General features: G+C 39.9%; 1 protein-coding gene, 1 non-coding gene and 1 pseudogene across 2 annotated transcripts in view; 2 read left to right on the forward strand and 1 right to left on the reverse strand.

Moving 5' to 3' along the window:
* The window catches only part of LOC136317064 (zinc finger protein 182), a 55226-nt gene extending 35638 nt beyond the window's left edge, over positions 1-19588 (reverse strand). The window contains exons 1-2 of the mRNA XM_066249571.1: positions 19187-19588; positions 18182-18238 (exon numbers count right to left, since the gene is read on the reverse strand). Coding sequence (XP_066105668.1) covers positions 18182-18196 — 15 coding nt within the window. The 5' untranslated portion in view covers positions 18197-18238; positions 19187-19588. The remainder of the gene's footprint in view (positions 1-18181; positions 18239-19186) is intronic.
* Positions 805-933, forward strand: LOC136318023 (small nucleolar RNA SNORA30/SNORA37 family). The gene has a single exon (XR_010727994.1). It is a non-coding gene; the product is annotated as a small nucleolar RNA SNORA30/SNORA37 family (small nucleolar RNA).
* LOC136317282 (small ribosomal subunit protein eS21 pseudogene) lies at positions 11721-13599 on the forward strand (annotated as a pseudogene).
* Positions 19589-21122: the final 1534 nt, after the last annotated feature.

The raw sequence follows: 21122 nt of genomic DNA on the forward strand, positions 1-21122 counted from the left end.
GCTCCCTAATTTCAAACTGTATGACAAAGCTACATTAATCCAAACAGTGTAGTACTGACATAAAAACAGACACTTAGATCAATGGAACAGAATATGAAGTCCAGAAAATACATATATATATATATATATATATATATATATATATATATATATGTCAATTAACTTATGACAAAGGAGCCAAGAATATGGAATATGGAAAAAACAGTCTCTTCAATAAATGGTGCTGGGAAAACTGGGCAGCCACATGCAAATCTAGACTACTATCTTACACCACACCTACAAGGTAACTCAAAATTGAGTAAAGATCTGAATGTAAGAATTGAAACTATAAAACAATTTGCAACATATGGAATGACCTTGAAGGCATTATTTTAAGTGAAATAAGTGAGAGAGAGAAAAACAATATACGTATAATCTCACATATACATGGAATCTCGAAAAACTCAAAAATCATAGATACAAAGAACAGACTGGTGGTTCCCAGAGGCAAGAGTTAGGGGAGGGGACAGACAAAGCGGGTGAAGGTGGTCAAAAGGTGCAAACTTCCAATTATAAAATAAGTAGCGATTTTAATGTAAATCATGGGAACTATAGTTAATATTATTGTACTGGATATTTGAAAGTTGCTAAGAGAGTAAATTTTAAAAGTCCTCATTATAAGGAAAAATATCTAACTGTGTGGTGATGGATGTTAACACTTATTGTGGTGATCATTTCACAACATACACAATAATCAAATAATTATGCTGTATACCAGAAATATAATGTTATATGTCAATTATATCTCAAAAATGAATAAGGACACTAGCACTTTCACAGGTCCTCCTCGAGACAGTGGGGCCAGGACTTGGTAGCTGGTGCTGAAAGAAAAGCCTTGATTGCATCCTTGCCCTGGGCCTGTGCCAGTGGCAGCTGTCACTCAACGGAACAGAGAAAAAAAAATGAATAAGGACAATATTTGTAAATATACACAGAGCAATTTCCAGGATATATTGTCAAGGGAATAAAGCAAAGTACAAAAGAATCTATAAAAAAAGTATACAGTGAGTCCTTGCTTAATATCGTTGATAGGTTCTGTGACTTCAAGAGAAACTACATACAATGAAACAAATTTTACTATAGGCTAACTGATATAAACAAGAGTTAAATTCCTGATGACGTCAGAGTAATGGCGGAGTAGGAAGCGATACCGATAAATCTCCCCCAAAACTCAACAAGATCTTCAACCAGAAACAGAAAAACCTATACTTGGAGCCTCCAGATGCTTCACAATACACCCGAAGGTATGGTCGAGTGAAAAATTGGCTAAATATATAACCAAATCCTGAAGGAAATAGGGAGTAAGAAATGCTCCGCCTTCCTCACTAACCTAAACAGGGCGGCTTTCTCTGGTAACTGTGAATATAGAAACTGAGGCGGGCAAAGGGGGTGAATACATCCAGGCCGCGCACAAAAGGCCGAACCAGGCTGTGGCACGGAGATCCTAGCGGAGGAAAAACTGTTCCTGTGGCAAGACGGGCAATACAAGCTAACACTCGCGCCAAACCCAAACAAAGAAAGACAAGCGGGGCAGCCATTTTACCCGTTCTCCTGGTTGGTGCACAGTTAGTGGGCGAGAGATCTCTTCCTAAGCCCCAGAAGTGGGTGTCCGTGTTGCCCCACAGAGAGGCAGGGTCAGAGGCCTTTCTGTGGGCCGAAAGCAGAATCTCTGGGCAGCCCCAGCGCCCTGGGAAAGCCGCGCACGGGAGGGAGCGAGTACTAATTCCAACAGTGGAAATTTTCCGTGCTGGTGAGGGTTTCACTCAGGGAAACGCGGCCGGCCTCATATCCTGGTGTGCGCGCGCAGACAGGTAGTGAGCAATTCCTCCAAGTGCCTCGGCAGGGCGCGCCCGTGTTATTTCACAAAGGGGCAGAGTCAGGGGCCTTTGTGTGGGCAAAAGCGGAATCTCGGGCCGCCCCAGCGCCTTGCAAAAGCCGCGCACGGGGACGGAGTGAGAGCGAATTCCAGCGCTGCAAATTTCCATGCGGTTGGGGGTTTCACTCAGAGCGTGAGACTACTGGCTGGATATCCTGGTCGGCGCGCGCAGATAGTGAATGAGAGTTTCCTCCAAGCACCCCGGAAGTGGGTGCCCGCCTGTGTTACCGGACAGAGTGGCAGAGCCAGAGGTCTTTGAGTGGGCGGAAAGCCCGCCTGATTATGCTAGCAGCTCTGACTGACTGAGCCTTACCCAGAGCCCTGTGCTGAGTGGAAATAGAGTGGGGAGTTGCCAGCTCTTTGAACCTCTTACTTTCCAGGCAGAGGCAGCAACAAACCCATAGCTGGATTATCAGGCTACTAATTGAGAAACGAAAGACTAGGAGAAAGGCTCCAGGAACACGGACTCTCTCACTGTCGGAGCCTATGAAAGCTAATGAGCCTTGACTCCCAACGAGACTAAAGCACAATACATGACATTGCCATAGAGACTTATCAACTGCAAACCTCTACCTGAGCGTGCCAAAGGGGCAGAACCTGGGGTATAGAGTCACCGACCAGGAAGAGGGAGAGAAAAGAAAAAACAAGAAGATAACCTCTCAAAATCAAGAATAATACGCAGACTTTATAACCTATCCCATTTTATTATATTTGTTCGTTTGTTTCTCTTATCTTCATTCTTGATACTTTTTTTCCTCCTCCAATTTGGCCGATTAACTCTCTGCCGGTCTTACTCTCTCCTCTCCTTGAACTACACTACCCATAAGTGTTACATCTCCCATTATCTTTTTTCTCCTCTTCCTTTCTATGAGGGTTGCACTCCAAAACCCTTAACTCTCTCTCTCTCCTTTCTTTTTTCTTCTTTTACTGGTTCCCTCTTTTTTCTCTCTCTCTCTCTTTCTTTTCTCCCTCTATATTAGTTTCTTCCTTTCTCCTTTACATCTCCTCTCATTCAAACCTCAATAACAAACAAATTATCTTATCTGGGACTCAAACTTATGTTTGTGGCATTTTGGGGGTTTTTTACTTCACCTTTTTAACTCACTAGCAGTGCTCCCATCCCTGGCTCTCCATTTTATCTAGTTCTTGTTCCACTAAATACAATATTGTTTTTTAAATTTGTCCCCCCATTTTTCTGTCCTCTTATTCCTCTCATCATAACTCTTAGACAACACCAACACCTAAAAGCAAATCATTTTATTCTTGACCCAAATTTTTTCTTTATTTGCTTTTTGTGGGTCCATACCGCCCCCCCCTTTTTTTTTTCCTTTTTTTTTTGCCCCTTTATTACTTTTCCCCGATTCAGGACCTCCATCACAGGCATTGTTTGTTATAATTCACAGTTCACCACAAGATTTTCTCAAGAAAAAGGGGAGAGGAGAGGAAAAAAGGAGGGGGGGAATAATTTCCTTTTTTTAAAAATTATTATTTTATTTTTCTTTATTTCATTATTAATTTTTTAAAAAAATAAAACTCTTTTTGATTTTTTATTTTTTTTAACTTTTTATTCTTTATTAATCTCATTAATACTATCAACAAAACCACCCTCAGATGCCATTAAGTAAGAGAAAATCGAATATCATGGATACAAAAGAAAGAGAAGTAACACAGCTAGATGAGGAAAAATCTATGGAGAAAAAATTTAATATATTGGAAACCTTGGAGCTAAATGACAGAGAATTCAAGATAGAAATCCTAAAAATCCTCCGAGATATACAAGAAAACACAGAAAGGCAATTTAGGGAGCTCAGAAAACAACTCAATGAACACAAAGAATATATGTCCAAAGAAATTGAAACTATAAAAACAAATCAAACAGAGATGAAAAACTCAATTCACGAGCTGAAAAACAAAGTAACAAGCTTAGCTAATAGAACAGGTCAGATAGAAGAGAGGATTAGTGAAATAGAAGACAAGCAACTTGAGGCACAACAGAGAGAAGAAGAAAGAGACTCAAAAATTTAAAAAAATGAGATAGCCCTACAAGAATTATCTGACTCCATCAAAAAGAATAACATAAGAATAATAGGTATATCAGAGGGAGAAGAGAGAGAAAATGGAATGGAGAACATACTCAAACAAATAATAGATGAGAACTTCCCAAGCCTGTGGAAAGAACTAAAGCCTCAAATTCAAGAAGCAAACAGAACACCGAGTTTTCTTAACCCCAACAAACCTACTCCAAGGCATATCATAATGAAATTGACACAAACCAACAGCAAAGAAAAAATTCTCAAGGCAGCCAGGGAAAAGAAGAATACAACATATAAAGGAAGGCCCATTAGATTATCATCAGATTTCTCAGCAGAAACTCTACAAGCTAGAAGAGAGTGGACCCCAATATTTAAAGTCCTGAAAGAGAGAAACTTTCAGCCACGAATACTATACCCATCAAAGCTATCCTTCAAATATGAAGGAGAAATAAAAACATTCACAGATACAGAAAAGATGAGGGAATTTATCATCAGAAAACCCCCACTTCAGGAATTACTAAAGGGGGTTCTCCAATCAGATACAAAGAACAAAAAAAAAAACAGAGCCACAAGTAAAAGCTCCAAGAAGAACACAATAAAACCAAATTTAAACTGTGACAACAACAAAAAGAAAGAGGGGGAGAAGATGGAGATTAACAGTAGCAAAGGACGATGGAGTGCAAAAGTACTCACAAAATAGTTTGCTACAATGAACAGGGTAGGGACCCTTTTCATTACTCAAAGGTAACCACCATTGAAAAAACCACCACAGAAGCACATGAGATAAAAAAGATAGCAACAGAGGAAAGATGTATGGAATACAACCAAATAAAAACAAAAGATAGAAAAACGAAAGAGAAGGATCAAACAAGACACAAAACTAACAGAAAGCAAGATATAAAATGGCAATAGGGAACTCACAAGTATCAATAATTACACTAAATGTAAACGGATTAAACTCACCAATAAAAAGGCACAGAGTAGCAGAATGGATTAAAAAAGAAAATCCAACTATATGCTGCCTACAGGAAACTCATCTAAGTAACAAGGATAAAAACAAATTCAAAGTGAAAGGCTGGAAAACAATACTCCAAGCAAATAACATCCAAAAAAAAGCAGGTGTAGCAATACTCATATCGGATAATGCTGACTACAAGACAGGAAAAGTACTCAGAGATAAAAATGGCCATTTCATAATGGCTAAGGGGACACTGAATCAAGAAGACATAACAATTCTTAATATATATGCACCAAACCAAGGATCACCAAAATATATAAGACAGCTACTTATTGACCTTAAAACAAAAACTGACAAAAATACAATCATACTTGGAGACCTCAATACACCGCTGACGGCTCTAGATCGGTCATCCAAACAGAGAATCAACAAAGACATAGTGGCCTTAAACAAAACACTAGAGCACCTGGATATGATAGACATCTACAGGACATTTCATCCCAAAGTGACTGAGTATACATTTTTCTCCAGTGTACATGGATCATTCTCAAGAATTGACCATATGTTGGGCCACAAAAACAACATCAGCAAATTCAGAAAAATTGAAGTTGTACCAAGCATATTTTCTGATCATAAAGCCTTGAAACTAGAATTCAACTGCAAAAAAGAGGAAAAAAATCCCACAAAAATGTGGAAACTAAACAACATACTTTTAAAAAATGAATGGGTCAAAGAAGAAATAAGTGCAGAGATCAAAAGATTTATACAGACTAATGAAAATGACAATACGACATATCAGAATCTATGGGATGCAGCAAAAGCAGTGATAAGAGGGAAGTTCATATCACTTCAGGCATATATGAACAAACAAGAGAGAGCCCAAGTGAACCACTTAACTTCCCACCTTAAGGAACTAGAAAAAGAAGAACAAAGACAACCCAAAAGCAGCCGAAGAAAGGAGATAATAAAAATCAGAGCAGAAATAAATGAATTAGAGAACAGAAAAACTATAGAAAAAATTAATAGAACAAGGAGCTGGTTCTTTGAAAAGATCAACAAAATTGACAAACCCTTGGCAAGACTTACCAAGGAAAAAAGAGAAAGAACTCATATAAACAAAATCCAAAATGAAAGAGGAGAAATCACCACGGACAACGTAGATATACAAAGAATTATTGTAGAATACTATGAAAAACTTTATGCCACTAAATTCAACAACCTAGAAGAAATGGATAAATTCCTAGAACAATACAACCTTCTTAGACTGAGTCAAGAAGAAGCAGAAAGCCTAAACAGACCTATCAGTAGAGAAGAAATAGAAAAAACCATTAAAAACCTCCCCAAAAATAAAAGTCCAGGCCCTGACGGCTATACCAGCGAATTTTATCAAACATTCAAAGAAGACTTGGTTCCTATTCTACTCAAAGTCTTCCAAAAAATTGAAGAAGAAGCAATACTTCCAAACACATTTTATGAGGTCAACATAACCCTCATACCAAAACCAGGCAAGGATGGCACAAAAAAAGAAAACTACAGACCAATATCTCTAATGAATACAGATGCTAAAATACTAAACAAAATACTAGCAAATCGAATACAACAACATATTAAAAAAATAATACATCATGATCAAGTGGGATTCATCCCAGAATCTCAAGGATGGTTCAACATACGTAAAACGGTTAACGTAATACACCATATCAACAAAACAAAGAACAAAAACCACATGATCTTATCAATAGATGCAGAAAAGGCTTTCGATAAAATACAACACAATTTTATGTTTAAGACTCTCAACAAAATGGGTATAGAAGGAAAATATCTCAACATGATAAAGGCCATATATGATAAACCATCAGCTAACATTATATTAAATGGCACTAAACTGAAGGCTTTCCCCCTTAAATCAGGAACAAGACAGGGTTGTCCACTCTCTCCACTCTTATTTAATGTGGTACTAGAGGTTCTCGCCACAGCAATCAGACAAGACAAAGAAATAAAAGGCATCCATATCGGAAAAGAAGAAGTAAAGGTATCACTTTTTGCAGATGATATGATCCTATACATCGAAAACCCCAAAGAATCCACAAAAAGACTACTAGAAACAATAAGCCAATAAAGTAAGGTCGCAGGATACAAAATTAACATTCAGAAGTCAATAGCCTTTCTATATGCCAACAATGAAACAACTGAGAAGGAACTCAAAAGAATAATCCCCTTCACGATTGCAACAAAAAAAATAAAATACTTAGGAATAAACATAACAAAGAATGTAAAGGACTTATATAATGAAAACTATAAACCATTGTTAAGGGAAATTGAAAAAGATATAATGAGATGGAAGAATATACCTTGTTCTTGGCTAGGAAGAATAAATATAATCAAGATGGCTATATTACCCAAAGCAATATACAAATTCAATGCAATTCCCATCAAACTTCCAATGACGTTTTTTAAAGAAATAGAGCAAAAAATCATCAGATTTATATGGAACTATAAAAAACCTAGAATAGCCAAAGCAATCCTAAAGAAAAAGAATGAAGCTGGGGGCATTACAATACCTGACTTCAAACTCTATTATAGGGCCACGACAATCAAAACAGCATGGTATTGGCAGAAAAATAGACACTCAGACCAATGGAACAGAATAGAAAGTCCAGAAATAAAACCACATATATATTGTCAAATAATTTTTGATAAAGGGGCCAACAACACACAATGGAGAAAAGAAAGCCTCTTCAATAAATGGTGCTGGGAAAACTGGAAAGCCACATGCAAAAGAATGAAACTGGACTACAGTTTGTCCCCCTGTACTAAAATTAACTCAAAATGGATCAAAGATCTAAACATAAGACCTGAAACAATTAAGTACATAGAAGAAGACATAGGTACTCAACTCATGGACCTGGGTTTTAAAGAGCATTTTATGAATTTGACTCCAATGGCAAGAGAAGTGAAGGCAAAAATTAATGAATGGGACTACATCAGACTAAGAAGTTTTTGCTCAGCAAGAGAAACTGATAACAAAATAAACAGAAAGCCAACTAAATGGGAAATGATATTTTCAAACAACAGCTCAGATAAGGGCCTAATATCCAAAATATACAAAGAACTCATAAAACTCAACAACAAACAAACAAACAATCCCATAAAAAAATGGGAAGAGGATATGAACAGACACTTCTCCCAGGAAGAAATACAAATGGCCAACAGATATATGAAAAGATGCTCATCTTCTTTAGCTATTAGAGAAATGCAAATCAAAACAGCAATGAGATACCACCTCACACCTGTTCGATTAGCTATTATTAGCAAGACAGCTAATAGCAAATGTTGGAGAGGCTGTGGAGAAAAAGGAACGCTCATACACTGTTGGTGGGAATGTAAAGTAGTACAACCATTATGGAAGAAAGTATGGTGGTTCCTCAAAAAACTGAAAATAGAACTACCTTATGACCCAGCAATCCCTCTACTGGGTATATACCCCAAAAACTCAGAAACATTGATACGTAAAGACACATGCAGCCCCATGTTTATTGCAGCATTGTTCACAGTGGCCAGGACATGGAAACAACCAAAAAGCCCGTCAATAGATGACTGGATAAAGAAGATGTGGCACATATACACTATGGAATACTACTCAGCCATAAGAAATGATGACATCGGAACATTTACAGCAAAATGGTGGGATCTAGATAACATGATACGAAGCGAAATAAGTAACTCAGAAAAAACCAGGAACTGCATTATTCCATACGTAGGTGGGACATAAAAGTGAAACTAAGAGACATTGATAAGAGTGTGGTGGTTACGGGGGGGAGGGGGGAATGGGAGAGGGAAAGGGGGAGGGGGAGGGGCACAAAGAAAACAAGATAGAAGGTGACAGAGGACAATCTGACTTTGGGTGACGGGTATGCATCATAATTGAACGACAAGATACCCTGGTCTTTGAATATATGTATCCTGATTTATTGATGTCACCCCATTAAAAAAAATAAAATTATTTAAAAAAAAAAAAGAGTTAAATTCCTACAGCACTTCATCAATATTATAACAAAAAGACATTAAACAAAATGATGTTATCCAAGAACCTGCTGCATTACCTTTTGAATATGGAAGAGGAAACTTTTAAAATATACATTCATCTGCTTATTTTTAAATGAAACATCATAAGCATAAATCAGAAACTAACAAGATTGGTTATCTCCATGGTAAAGTTAGAGTAGGGTAGAAGGTCCAGGGGAGAGGTAACAATTTTATGTATGTATTTTTGTATAGTTTATCTCCAAAACATGTTAACATTTTATATAATATAGTTAAGAGTAAAACAAAATCCACAAAAATGAAAAATAAAATATAAAACTGAATGCAAAAAGAATAAATGAACTAAACTACCAAACAAATAACATAAGCACACTGGATAGGAGAAAGTGAAAAATTAATCCAAATAATTTCTAAACAGAGTACCTTGATTACATATCCTCAGTATAAATGACATGCAAACAAATCATGTACTGTACTCAGTAGGTTGGTTTGTCACAGATATGGGTGCAGGAATTCTAATTCTACTTTCTATGTATTATAAGACTGAGTAAATGAGTCAACATATTAATGCTAGGAGCCAGTCTCTTACTGTTGGAAAAGGGAGATGTAAATATAGAATAAGAGAAGACTAGGAAGATTCCTAAGATACTGTATGAATTAAAAGTATGTGTGTACGGCCTGACCAGTTGGTGGCACAGTGGACAGAGGGTTGGACTGGGATACAGAGGACCCAAGTTCAAAACCCTGAGGTCACTGGCTTGAGCACAGGTTCATCCAGCTTGAGTGGGACTCACCAGCTTGAGCATGGGGTCGCTGGCTTGAGTGTGGGATCATAGACATGACCCCATGGTCACTGGCTTGAGCCCAAAAGTTGCTGGCTTGAGCAAGAGATCACTCGCTATGCTGTAGCCTCCCGGACAAGGCACAAGTGAGAAAGCAATCAATGAACAACTAAGGAGACTAAGGAGCCACAATGAAAAATTGATGCTTCTCATCTCTTTCCCTTTCTGCTTCTCTGTCCCTATCTGTCCCTCTCTGTGTCTGTCTATATATATCTCTTTCACAAAAAAAAAAAAAAGACAGACCTGTGGTGGCGCAGTGGATAAAGCGTCGACCTGGAAATACTGAGGTCGCCGGTTCGAAACCCTGGGCTTGCCTGGTCAAGGCACATATGGGAGTTGATGCTTCCAGCTCCTCCCCCCTGTCTCTTTCTCTTCTCTCTCTGTCTGCCTGTCTCTCTCCCTCTCTCTCTCCTCTCTAAAATGAATAAATTAAAATAAAAAAAATTAAAAAAAAAAAAAAAAAAGACAGAGCCTGACCAGGCAGTGGCACAGTGGATGGAGCATCAGACTGGGATGCCGAGGACCCAGGTTCGAGACCCTGAGGTCGCCAGCTTGAGCGTGGGCTCATCTGGTTTGAGCAAAAAGCTCACCAGCTTGGACCCAAGGTCCCAAGGTCGCTGGCTCAAGCAAGGGGTCACTCGGTCTGCTGAAGACTGGCGGTAAAGGCACATATGAGAGGGCAATCAATGAAAAACTAAGGCGTCACAATGCGCAATGAAAAACTAATGATTGATGCTTCTTCTCATCTCTCCGTTCCTGTCTGTCTGTCCCTGTCTATCCCTCTCTGACTCTCTCTGTCTCTGTAAAAAAAAAAAAAAGATAATGTAGATGAATGAATAAGAAAGCAAGACCCATATATATGCTGTCTACAAGAGATCCACCTCAGAATAAAAGATACACACAGATTAGAAGTAAAGGGATGGAAAATAATAGTTCATGCAAATGGAAATGAAAAAAAAATGTTTGGGTAGCAATCCTTATATCTGACAAAACAGATATTAAAATAAAGGCTATATTAAGAGACAAAGAAGGAGGGTCACTACATAATGATAAAGGAGCAATCTAACAACAGGAGATAACCCTGGTAAACATTTATGCACCCAACATAGGAGCACCTAAATATGTAAACAGAATATTGATGGAAATAAAGGGAGAAATGGACAGGAATACAGTTATAGTAGGAGATTTTTAACACCCCACTGACATCAATGTATAGATCATCTAGACAGAAAATCAATAAGGAAACAGTGGCCTTAAATGACACATTAGATCTGCTGGATTTAATTGATATCTACAGAGCATTTCACCCAAAAGAAGCAGAATATACATTCTTTTCAAATACACATGAAACATTTTCTAGTATAGACCACATTTTAGGACACAAAACAAGTCTCAATAAATTTAAGATTGAAATCATACCAAGCATCTTCTCTGACCATAATGGTATAAAATAGATATCAATCACAAAAAGAAGGAAAAAAACACACGCACAAAGACATGGAGGCTAAAAAAAACATGCTACTAAACAATGAATAAACTAAAAATGAGATCAAGAAACAAACCAAACAATACTCTGAAACAAATAAAAATGAGAATATAACAACCCAAAATTACAGTCAGTGAAATTGTATCAGTAATCACAAACCTCCCAACAAATGTCCTTGACTGGAAGGTTTTAAAGGTGAATTTTACCAACCATTCAAGGAAAAACTAACACCTATCCTTCTCAAACTATTCCAAAAAATTCAAGAGGAGGAAAGATTCCCAAGCTCACTTTACAAAGCCAGCATTATCTTAATTCCAAAACCAGATAAAGACATTACAAAGAAAGTGTTATAAACCAATATCCCTGATTAATAGATGCTAAAGTCCTTAACAAAATATATTAGCAAATGGGATCCAGCAATACATTACAAATGTCATACATCATGATCAAGTGGAATTTATTCCAGGTATGCATGGTTGATATAACATCCACAAATGAATAAATGTTATATACCACATAAACAAAATAAAGGGAAAAAATCACAGGATCATGTCATAGATACAGAAAAAGCATCTGATAAAATTCATCACCCATTTATGTTATAAACTCCCAGTAAAGGAGGAATAGAGGGAGCATTTTTTTAACGTAATAAAAGCCAAATATGACAAGCACAGCCAAGCATTTCTCTAAGATCAGGAACAAGACAGGGATGTTCACTATCACCTCTTATCCAATATAGTACTAGAAGTTCTAGCCACAGAAATCAGAAAAGAAATAAAAGGCATCCAAATTGAAAAGGAAGAAGTAAAACTGTCATTATTTGCAGATGATGACATGATACTGTATACAGAGAACTCTAAAAATTCCAAAAAAAAAAAATACTAAAACTGATAAATAAATTCAGTAAAGTAGTAGGATACAAAATAAATATCCAGAAGTCAGTTGTATTTTCATATACTAATAATGATCTATCAGAAAAGGAAACTAAGAAAATGATACCATTCACAATTGTTTTAAAAAGAATAAAATATTAAGGAACCAATTTAACCAAGGATGTAAAAGACTTGTACTGTTCAGAAAATTATAAGACACTAAAGAAAGAAATTGAAGATAGAAACAAATGGAAGTATATACCACGTTCATGGATAAGAAGAATTAACATTATTAAAATGTCCATAGTACCCAAAGCAATTTATAGATTCAACATAATTCCTATCTAGATTCCAACAGTATATTTCACAGAACTAGAACAAATATTCCAAAAATTTATATGGAACCACATAAGCCCCCAAATAGCCACAACAATCCTGAAAAAAAAAAGAACAAAGTTGGAAGAATAATGCTACCTGCTATCAAACTATAATACAAAGCCATCGTAACCAAAACAGCATGGTACTGGTATAAAAACAGACATACAGATTAATGGAACAGAATAGAGAGCCCAGAAATCAACCCACGCCTATATGGTCAATTAATATTTGAAAAGAAGGCAAGAACATACAATGAAGTAAAGACAACCTATTCAATAAATGGTGTTGGGAAAACTAGATATGTGAAAAAAATAAAACTAACCACCTACTTACACCATACAAAATAATAAACTCAAATGGACTAAATAATTAAATGTTAGACACAAAACTATAAAAATCCTGGAAGAAAACACAGGCAGTAAAATTTCAGACATTTCCCATAGCAATATTTTTTCTCATATATCTCCTCAGGCAAGGAAAAGGAGAGAAAAGATAAACAAATGGGACTACATCAAACTAAAATGTTTTGTACAGCAAAGGAAACCATCAACAAAATTGAAAAACAACCCACTAAATGGGAGAACATATTCGCCAATACATCTGATAAGGGATTAATGCCCAAAATGTATAAAGAACTTATAAAACTCAACACCAAAAAACCCCAAATAATGCAATTAAAAAATGGGCAAAGACACCCATAGAGTTGCCGGGGCATGCAGCGCTCTCTTTCCGTGGACGGGCTCCTGGTGGTGGCAGCAGGCATGCGGCCAACAGGCAGAACGACGCCGGCGAATTCGTGGACCTGTACGTGCCACGGAAATGCTCTGCCAGCAAACGCATCATCGGCGCCAAGGATCAGGCGTCCATCCAGATGAACGTGGCCGAGGTTGACAAAGTGACAGGCAGGTTCAACGGCCAATTTAAAACCTATGCGGGGCTATTCGCTGGATAGGCGAGTCAGATGACTCCATTCTCCGACTGACCAAGGCCGACAGCATCATCTCAAAGAACTTCTGACTGGAGAGCATCACCGATGTGAAATTTGTCATAAATAAATGGTGAAAACTCAAAAAAAAAAATGGGCAAAGAATCTGAACACTTTTCTATAGAGGACATATGGATGGCCGATAGGCACAAGAAAAGATGCTCAAAATCACTAACTGCCAGAGAAATGCAAATTAAAGTGCAGTAAGATATCACCTCACACCTGTCTATAAATCAACAAACAAGTGTTGGCCAGGGTCTGGAGAAAAGGGAACCCTCGTGCACTGCTGGTGGGAATGCAGATTGGTACAGCCGCTGTGGAAAGCAGTATAGAGGGATCCCAAAAAAATAAGAAATGGAGCTGCCTTTTGACACAGCAATCCCACTACTGGGAATATATCCTAAAAAGCCTGAAACAGCCTGACCAGGCAGTGGCACAGTGGATAAAGCATCAGACTGGGATACAGAGGACCCAGGTTCAAAACTCCAAGGTTGCTGACTTGAGTGCAGACTCATCCAGCTTGAACGCAGGCTCACCAGCTTGAACACTGGGTCTCTGGCTTGAGTGTGGGATCATAGACATGAACCCATGGTCATTGGCTTGATCCCAAAGGTCACTGGCTTGAAGACCAAGGTTTCTGGCTTGAGCCCAAGAAACTGGCTTGAGCAAGGAGTCACTCGCTCTGCTGTAGCCGCCCCCTCTCAGTCAAGGCACATATAAGAAAGCAATCAATGAACAACTAAGGTGCTGCAATGAAGAATTGATGCTTCTCATCTCTCTCCCTTCCTGTCTGTCTGTCCCTATCTGTCCCTCTCTGTGACTCTCTATCTGAAACACTAATTCCAAATAATATATGCACCCCTATGTTCACTGCAGCATTATTTACAATAGCCAAGATCTGGAAACAGTTCAAGTTCCCATCAGTAGGTGAGTGGATAAAAAAAGCTGTGGTACATTTACACAATGGAATACTACATGGTCATAAAAAAAAAGGAAATCCTAGGGTGCTGGCTGGCTGGTTCAGTGGATAGATCATTGGCCTGGCAAGCGGATGTCCCAGGTTCAATCCCCAGTCAGGGCATACATGAGAAGCAACCATCTGCTTCTCTTCTCCTCCCTCTCTCCCTTCTCTCCCTCTTCTCCAGTTGCAGCCAGTGGCTTGATTGGTTCGAGTGTCAGCCCTGGACACTGAGGATAGATAGTTCACTTGATTCAACCCCAGATGCGGGTTGCCGGGTGGATCCCAGTCGAGGTGCATGCAGGAGTCTGTATCTCTATCTCCCCTCCTCTCACTTAAAAAAAGAAAGAAAGAAAACTTACCTTTTTGTAACAGCATGGAGAGACCTCGAGATCATTATGCTAAGTGAAATAAGCCAGGCAGAGAAAGAGAGTACCATATGACTTCACTGATATGTGAACAAAATGAAATAACAAGCAAAAGAGAGACAAACTCATACATAGAGAGTAGGCTGACAGCTATTGGAGGGAGAGGTTGGGGGGGGCTAGATCAGTAAGCTAGAGGGATAGAGCAAAAGAAAGACAAAAGAAACTGATGGACATGGACAACAGTGTGGTGATCACTGGGAAGAGGGGAGGTGGAAGAGGGCATGGGGGCCTAAATGGTAATGAACGAAGACCTAACTTGGGGGAGTGAACACATAATATTGTGTACAGAGATGTATTGTAGAATTGGGTACCTGAAACCTGTATAATTATGTTAACTAGTGTCACCCTAGTAAATTCAATTAAAAAAATAGGCAGAAGACTTCACAGACACTTCAACAGAGGATATACAAAAAGTAAATAAGCATATATAAAGATATCCAACGTCATCAGCCATTAGTGAAATGCAAATTAAAACCATAACTATAGACTGCTATGCTACTAAAATGACTAAAACAAAAAATACTAACAATAGGCACCATGTGCTGAGAATAGCTCAGTTGATTCAAGCATCAGCCCCCGGCGGGGGTTGCCAGGTGGATCCCGGTCAGGGCGCATGTGGGAGTCTGTCTATTTCCCCTCCTCTCACTTAAAAAAAATACTGACAATACCAAGAGCTGACAAAAATGTGAAGCAATTGGAATTCACATACATTTGCTGGTGAAAATGAAAAATTATTCAACCATTCTGGAAAACAATTTGGCAGATTCTTAAAAAGGTGAACGTACATTTACCATATGACCCAGAAATCCGATATTTACTGTAGAGAAATGAAAACAGATGTTCACACAAAAACCTGTTATGTTTAAAGGAGCCCCACTAATAATTGCCCAAAACTGGAAATACAGTAATTCAAATGTCTTTCAACAGGAGAATGGGTAAATAAGCACTGGTACATCTATAGCATATAATACCACTCAGCAATAAAAAAGAACTGACATACACAACAACTTGTCTGAATCTCCAGAGAATTATACCCAGAAAAAAATCCAATATCAAAAGGTCACATACTATATGATTCAATTTATATACTTTCTTGAAATGACAAAATTCTAGAAATAGAGAACAGATCAGTAATTGCTAAGAGTCTAGGAAAGGGATGAGGGGGGGAAGAGTGGGTGAGGCTATAAAAGGACAACACAAGGGATCCTCACAGTGATGGAACTGTGTCTTGACCATATCAACGTCAATATCCTGGTTGTGACATTGTAGTACAGTTTTGCGAGATGTTAACATTGGGAGAAACTGGATAAAGAATACACAGGATTTCTCTGTATTATTTTAAAATCGCATGTCAATCATCTCAAAAGACAGTTTAGTTTCTTTTCAAAAAGGTTACATACCACACGATTCCATTTATATGACACTCTTCTTTTTTCTTTTTTTTTTTCTTTTTTTTTTCCAAAGCCAGAAACGGGGAGAGACAGTCAGACAGACTCCCGCATGCACCCGACCGGGACCCACCTGGCACGCCCACCAGGGGGCGATGCTCCGCCCCTCTGGGGCGCCGCTCTGCCACAACCAGAGCCATTCCAGCGCCTGGGGCAGAGGCCGAGGAGCCATCCCCAGCGCCAGGGCCATCCCCGCTCCAGTGGAGCCTCGGCTGCGGGAGGGGAAGAGAGAGACAGAGAGGAAGGAGAGGGGGAGGGGTGGAGAAGCAGATGGGCGCTTCTCCTGTGTGCCCTGGCCGGGAATCGAACCCGGGACTTCTGCACGCCAGGCCGACGCTCCACCACTGAGCCAACCGGCCAGGGCCTATATGACACTCTTGAAAAGATAAAAGTATAGTGACCCAGAACAGATCTGTGGTTGCCTGAGGTTACAGGTGGAATAGCATGTGGCAGTTCTTTGGTTTGATGAAACTATTCCCTACCCTACAGATTAGTTACACCAATTTATACATGTGTTAACATTTATTGAACTGGACAACACAATTAAATTTACTACACACTAAATTAAAAAATTAAATTTATTGACTTTATTGGGATGACAGTGGTTAATAAAATTATATAGGTTTCAAGTGTACAATTCTATAATACATCTGCATATTGTATTGTGTGTTCAACACCCAACGTCAAGTCTCCTTCCATCACCATTTATCCCCTCTTGACCCTCTTCTACCTGCCCCCACACCCCTTTCCCTCTGAAAATCACCATGCTGTTCTCTGTGTCTGAGGTGCTTTTTATTTTCTTAATCCCTTCACCTTTTTCACCCAGCCTCCCAAACCCACTCCCCTCTGACAGGGGAGTCTGTTTCTAATTTGTTTAAAATTTTTAAATGAAAAGAAAAACATGGTGGGCTATGGGTGTCTGCAGGATTTTGTCTCTTAGCCAAATGAGAATTAAAATTCTGAGAAAATTAATTCAGGAAAATCATCTGAAAGACAAGCAGTTCCCTAAGATATTTCATTTCCAAATTACTATATTTTGACATTAGTCTACACCTCACTGAGGAATGCTGTAAGAAACGTCTTCAGGAAACCAGGGACTGTGTTTTTCACCAGGCTGTGGTTGAAGAAAACTCCACCACCCACAGGAAGACCCAGCAAAGAAATGTCTTGAGGCCCTAGCCAGTTAGCTCAGTGGTAGAGCATGAGCCCAGTGTGTGGAAGTCCCGGGTTCAATTCCCAGCCAGGGCACACAGGAGAAGCGACCATCTGCTTCTCCACCCCTCCCCTCTCCTTTCTCTCTGTCTCTCTCTTCCCTCCCACAGCCAAGGCTCCATTAGAGCAAAATTGGCCTGGGCACTGAGGATGGCTCCATGGCCTCTGCCTCAGGTGCTAGAATGGCTCCAGTTGCAATGGAGCATGGCCCCCTAGTGGGCTTGCCAGGTGGATCCAGGTCAGGCGCATGGGGGAGTCTGTCTCTCTGCCTCCCCACTTCTCACTTCAGAAAAATACTAAAAAAAAGTCTTGAAAGCCAATTGTAGGAAACTTTTCTTTACTGAGGACTTGGTGTGCTCTCTCTATAATGAACAAGGTGAGCCAAGTTACTGGTTGCATTTCCTTTCCTTTGGCTGCCAGAGGCTCAAAGAGAAATGTGTAACTCATCATTAGTATCTGCAATACCCTAAGTCTTCCACATGTCTACACTGACCTTGCTGCTGTCTCTCATTTTCCCTGATCCCAATGCTTATTTACAAATAATTTCCCATTTTATATCAGAGATTCCTACATAGCTCATCACATCTATGATTAAACAGAGGACGAAACAGACAAGTCTTACCTGTGCTTCGGCCATTTCCTGCTCTTCTTGGGAAAAGGCAGATGTGTGAAGGCTGAGCTGGAAGAGTGGAGAAATATAGAGCATATGAGAGACCCCATCAGGCTTCCAGTGTCCAGAATTATCTGTCTAGAAATCCCCTCACACCAACTAGACGTGAAGCTGCTCTGTGAAAGTTTGGGCAACCATGTGGTTTTAACCACCTGTGTCTTCTTGACTCTTTTCCTCATATGAACATCTAACACAAAGGGTTTTCTATATATACTTATATATTGGTCTATAAATTGTATTTCTAGGTATTCTCTTTAATGAAATAATGTATCATCATTTCTCTGTAAGTACCTTCATCTGAGCATTGATTTTAACAATGCCAAATTTAAACATTAAACTAAGGAAATACAAGAGATGAAATGCTATGTAGCTATTAAAAATAATGTTGTATAGAACTGTACTTATTATCTGTGTACTTTGTTATTGAGGCAACATCAGTTTATTACATTATGTAAGTTTCAGGTGTGCAACATTAGTTTGGCCCTGTACATAATAATAGCCCTCACCTATCTGTGTACTTTTCTGTACATATATCTAAATTAAGTTTTTTAAATACTATAGAATAAATGTTTAAGCTGAATCACAGTAAACTAAATGAAAAATAAAAGGTTATAAAACTGCAGGAACCCATTTTTAAAACTTTTTTTAAAATGTTTAAAAATGCATACCCTTTATACACTCTAAAAAATGCCTAAGAATGGGCATTTAAATGTAGGGAGATATAATTAATTCCTTTTCAGTTTTTTCCTCTATTTTGTAATTAATGTAGAATCCAAATGTGTTACTTATCTATTAATCGCCAAGAAAACCAGTTTCAAACATTACCCCAGGACGTTAGCCGGATCCTCCGCAGCCCCCGTAGCCCCAGGGCCTGCTCCCCCCACCCCCAAGCCCCAGGCTCTGAGCGAGGCTCTTAGGCAGGTGAGTCCTCTCAGGTGCCTTCTTTCTTCTCCTCACCTCACTGGGGCCGTCTTGCTCAAGAGCCAGAAGGAAGCCTTCGAGTGCAGATTCACTTCAGCTGGAACACTGACCCCAGGTCCCTAACTGGGGACTTGGGCAAGGGGAGAAGGGCAGAGGGAGAGACAGGGCACCCCTAAGGAGCCTGGGGGGGTGCTAAGAACCCTTAGCGCAGGCCACTGTGCTGGAAAATGTGTAAAATTCAACGTTTAACAAGCCCCATCCAACCCTGACTAGCCCCATAACTTTGCCCTCGATTGACCCCAAAGAACCTCATTCACTGACCATCCTATCATTCTCCCTTACAACTCTCCACATCAATGACCCTCACAAATCCCCCTTTACTCTTTCCCCAGAACGCCCATCATTCGGCCCATCACCCCTAGCACTCGCCCTCCCCCCCCCCCCCAACAGATTTTTCTGCTTGCTGCAGAAGAGACCATTAAAAGAACTACCCCGCAGAAACACTTCCGCTTCGGGACCAATTCGGGCTGCGCAGCCTACAGAGCTGCAAGGCCCGTGTGTGCGCACGCTCAGTTGGAGCTTGGAGCCCGTGTCCGCCAATAGTCAACACGCAGCCCCCCTCCCAAGGCCTGTAGCGAGAGCGACAGGGCCGCTGCGCAGGCGCAGAGGGAAGATGGCCGCGCGATGATGTCACTCCAAGGAGATGGCTACGCCCCTCGCATCTTCTACCTTGGAGGGTAGCCGAATTGAACAGGTGTTTACTTTGTTCTGCGGTGGACGCCATTCCTAACACTTCCAAGACCAATTTTCTTATTGCAGGAAGGGGAAGCACCCAATTAAGGAAAGCTCTGGCAGACAGGATTTTGGTGTCTTGAACTTGTAGGGCAGCATTGGGTTTGCAGGTGTAAATTGAACAGTAAGACGGGGTACGAAGCAGGATTGCTAGGCATGCACAAAATCTAGGAAGTAGGGAAGGGTCGCTGGCTCCATCCAGTGGCTAGGGCTGGAAGTTGACAGTCAAGCGTTTCAAGGCAAACGAGGTGAAGAATACATAAATGGCGACTTGGGATACAGGCGCGCGCGCGCACACACACACTTCGGAGCAAAAGGGATGTGTAAAGCAGGAGCAGTCAAGTTGCTTCCTTAGTCCAAAAGGAGTAGACCACAAATACCTAAAGCAAAAAGCTTTCTGGTGGAGGGCACGAATGATAAAGGCCCTGAAGTAAGACTTAGTTTGGCGCTTTGGAGAAACGGAAACAAGTGTTATTGTATTGGGAGTGTAGGAGGTGTGAGCAAGGGAGAGGAGAGTGGCGGCCAGATGCTGTAGGGTCTCCTCTGCCAGGAACAGAGCTCACGTTTCATTCTGGACGTAATGAGAAGCCATAAAAGGGATCAGATATTTTAAAGACCTGTCTGAAGCAATCTAACATTATATATTAATGTTAAAAATACACATATTTGTGCTTCCCAGTGAGGTCAGGAGGGCAGGGCTCAGGACCACAGATGGTTTATTATCCCTGGCCCAGAAGAAGCCCCTCCTTCGCAGGCAGTGGACTCCCTCCCAGAGGAGTAGGAGAAGCTGGTGAAGTCAGAGCAGCAAGCACTCTGGCAGCCCAGAGAACCACCTGACTGCTTCCTCTGCTCCTGGGAGTTGTGGGGACCCCAAGAAAAAGAGGCACAAAATCAAAAGGAGTTGGTCATAATGGTTGCAGCCTCATACTTGTTCTCTCCTACCCCACCCAACCTCCCTTCAGTAAAAGCAACTCTCCTGACTGATTTCTGGTCGCTTGTCATGGTTCCTGACTTGTCCTCAATCTCAAAGTGTGCCAGGATGCTCTATATTTACTTGGAATTGCTTGCTGAGGCCTGCTCAGTTGGCAATCCTATTAGCAGGATTTTTTTTCATTGTGTTTGTAAAATGAACTAAAATACAAAGGAAAAAAATACACATATATTTGACTTCTGTTATGGC

The sequence above is a fragment of the Saccopteryx bilineata genome, chromosome X (assembly GCF_036850765.1).
Source record: "Saccopteryx bilineata isolate mSacBil1 chromosome X, mSacBil1_pri_phased_curated, whole genome shotgun sequence".
NCBI lineage: Eukaryota > Metazoa > Chordata > Mammalia > Chiroptera > Emballonuridae > Saccopteryx > Saccopteryx bilineata.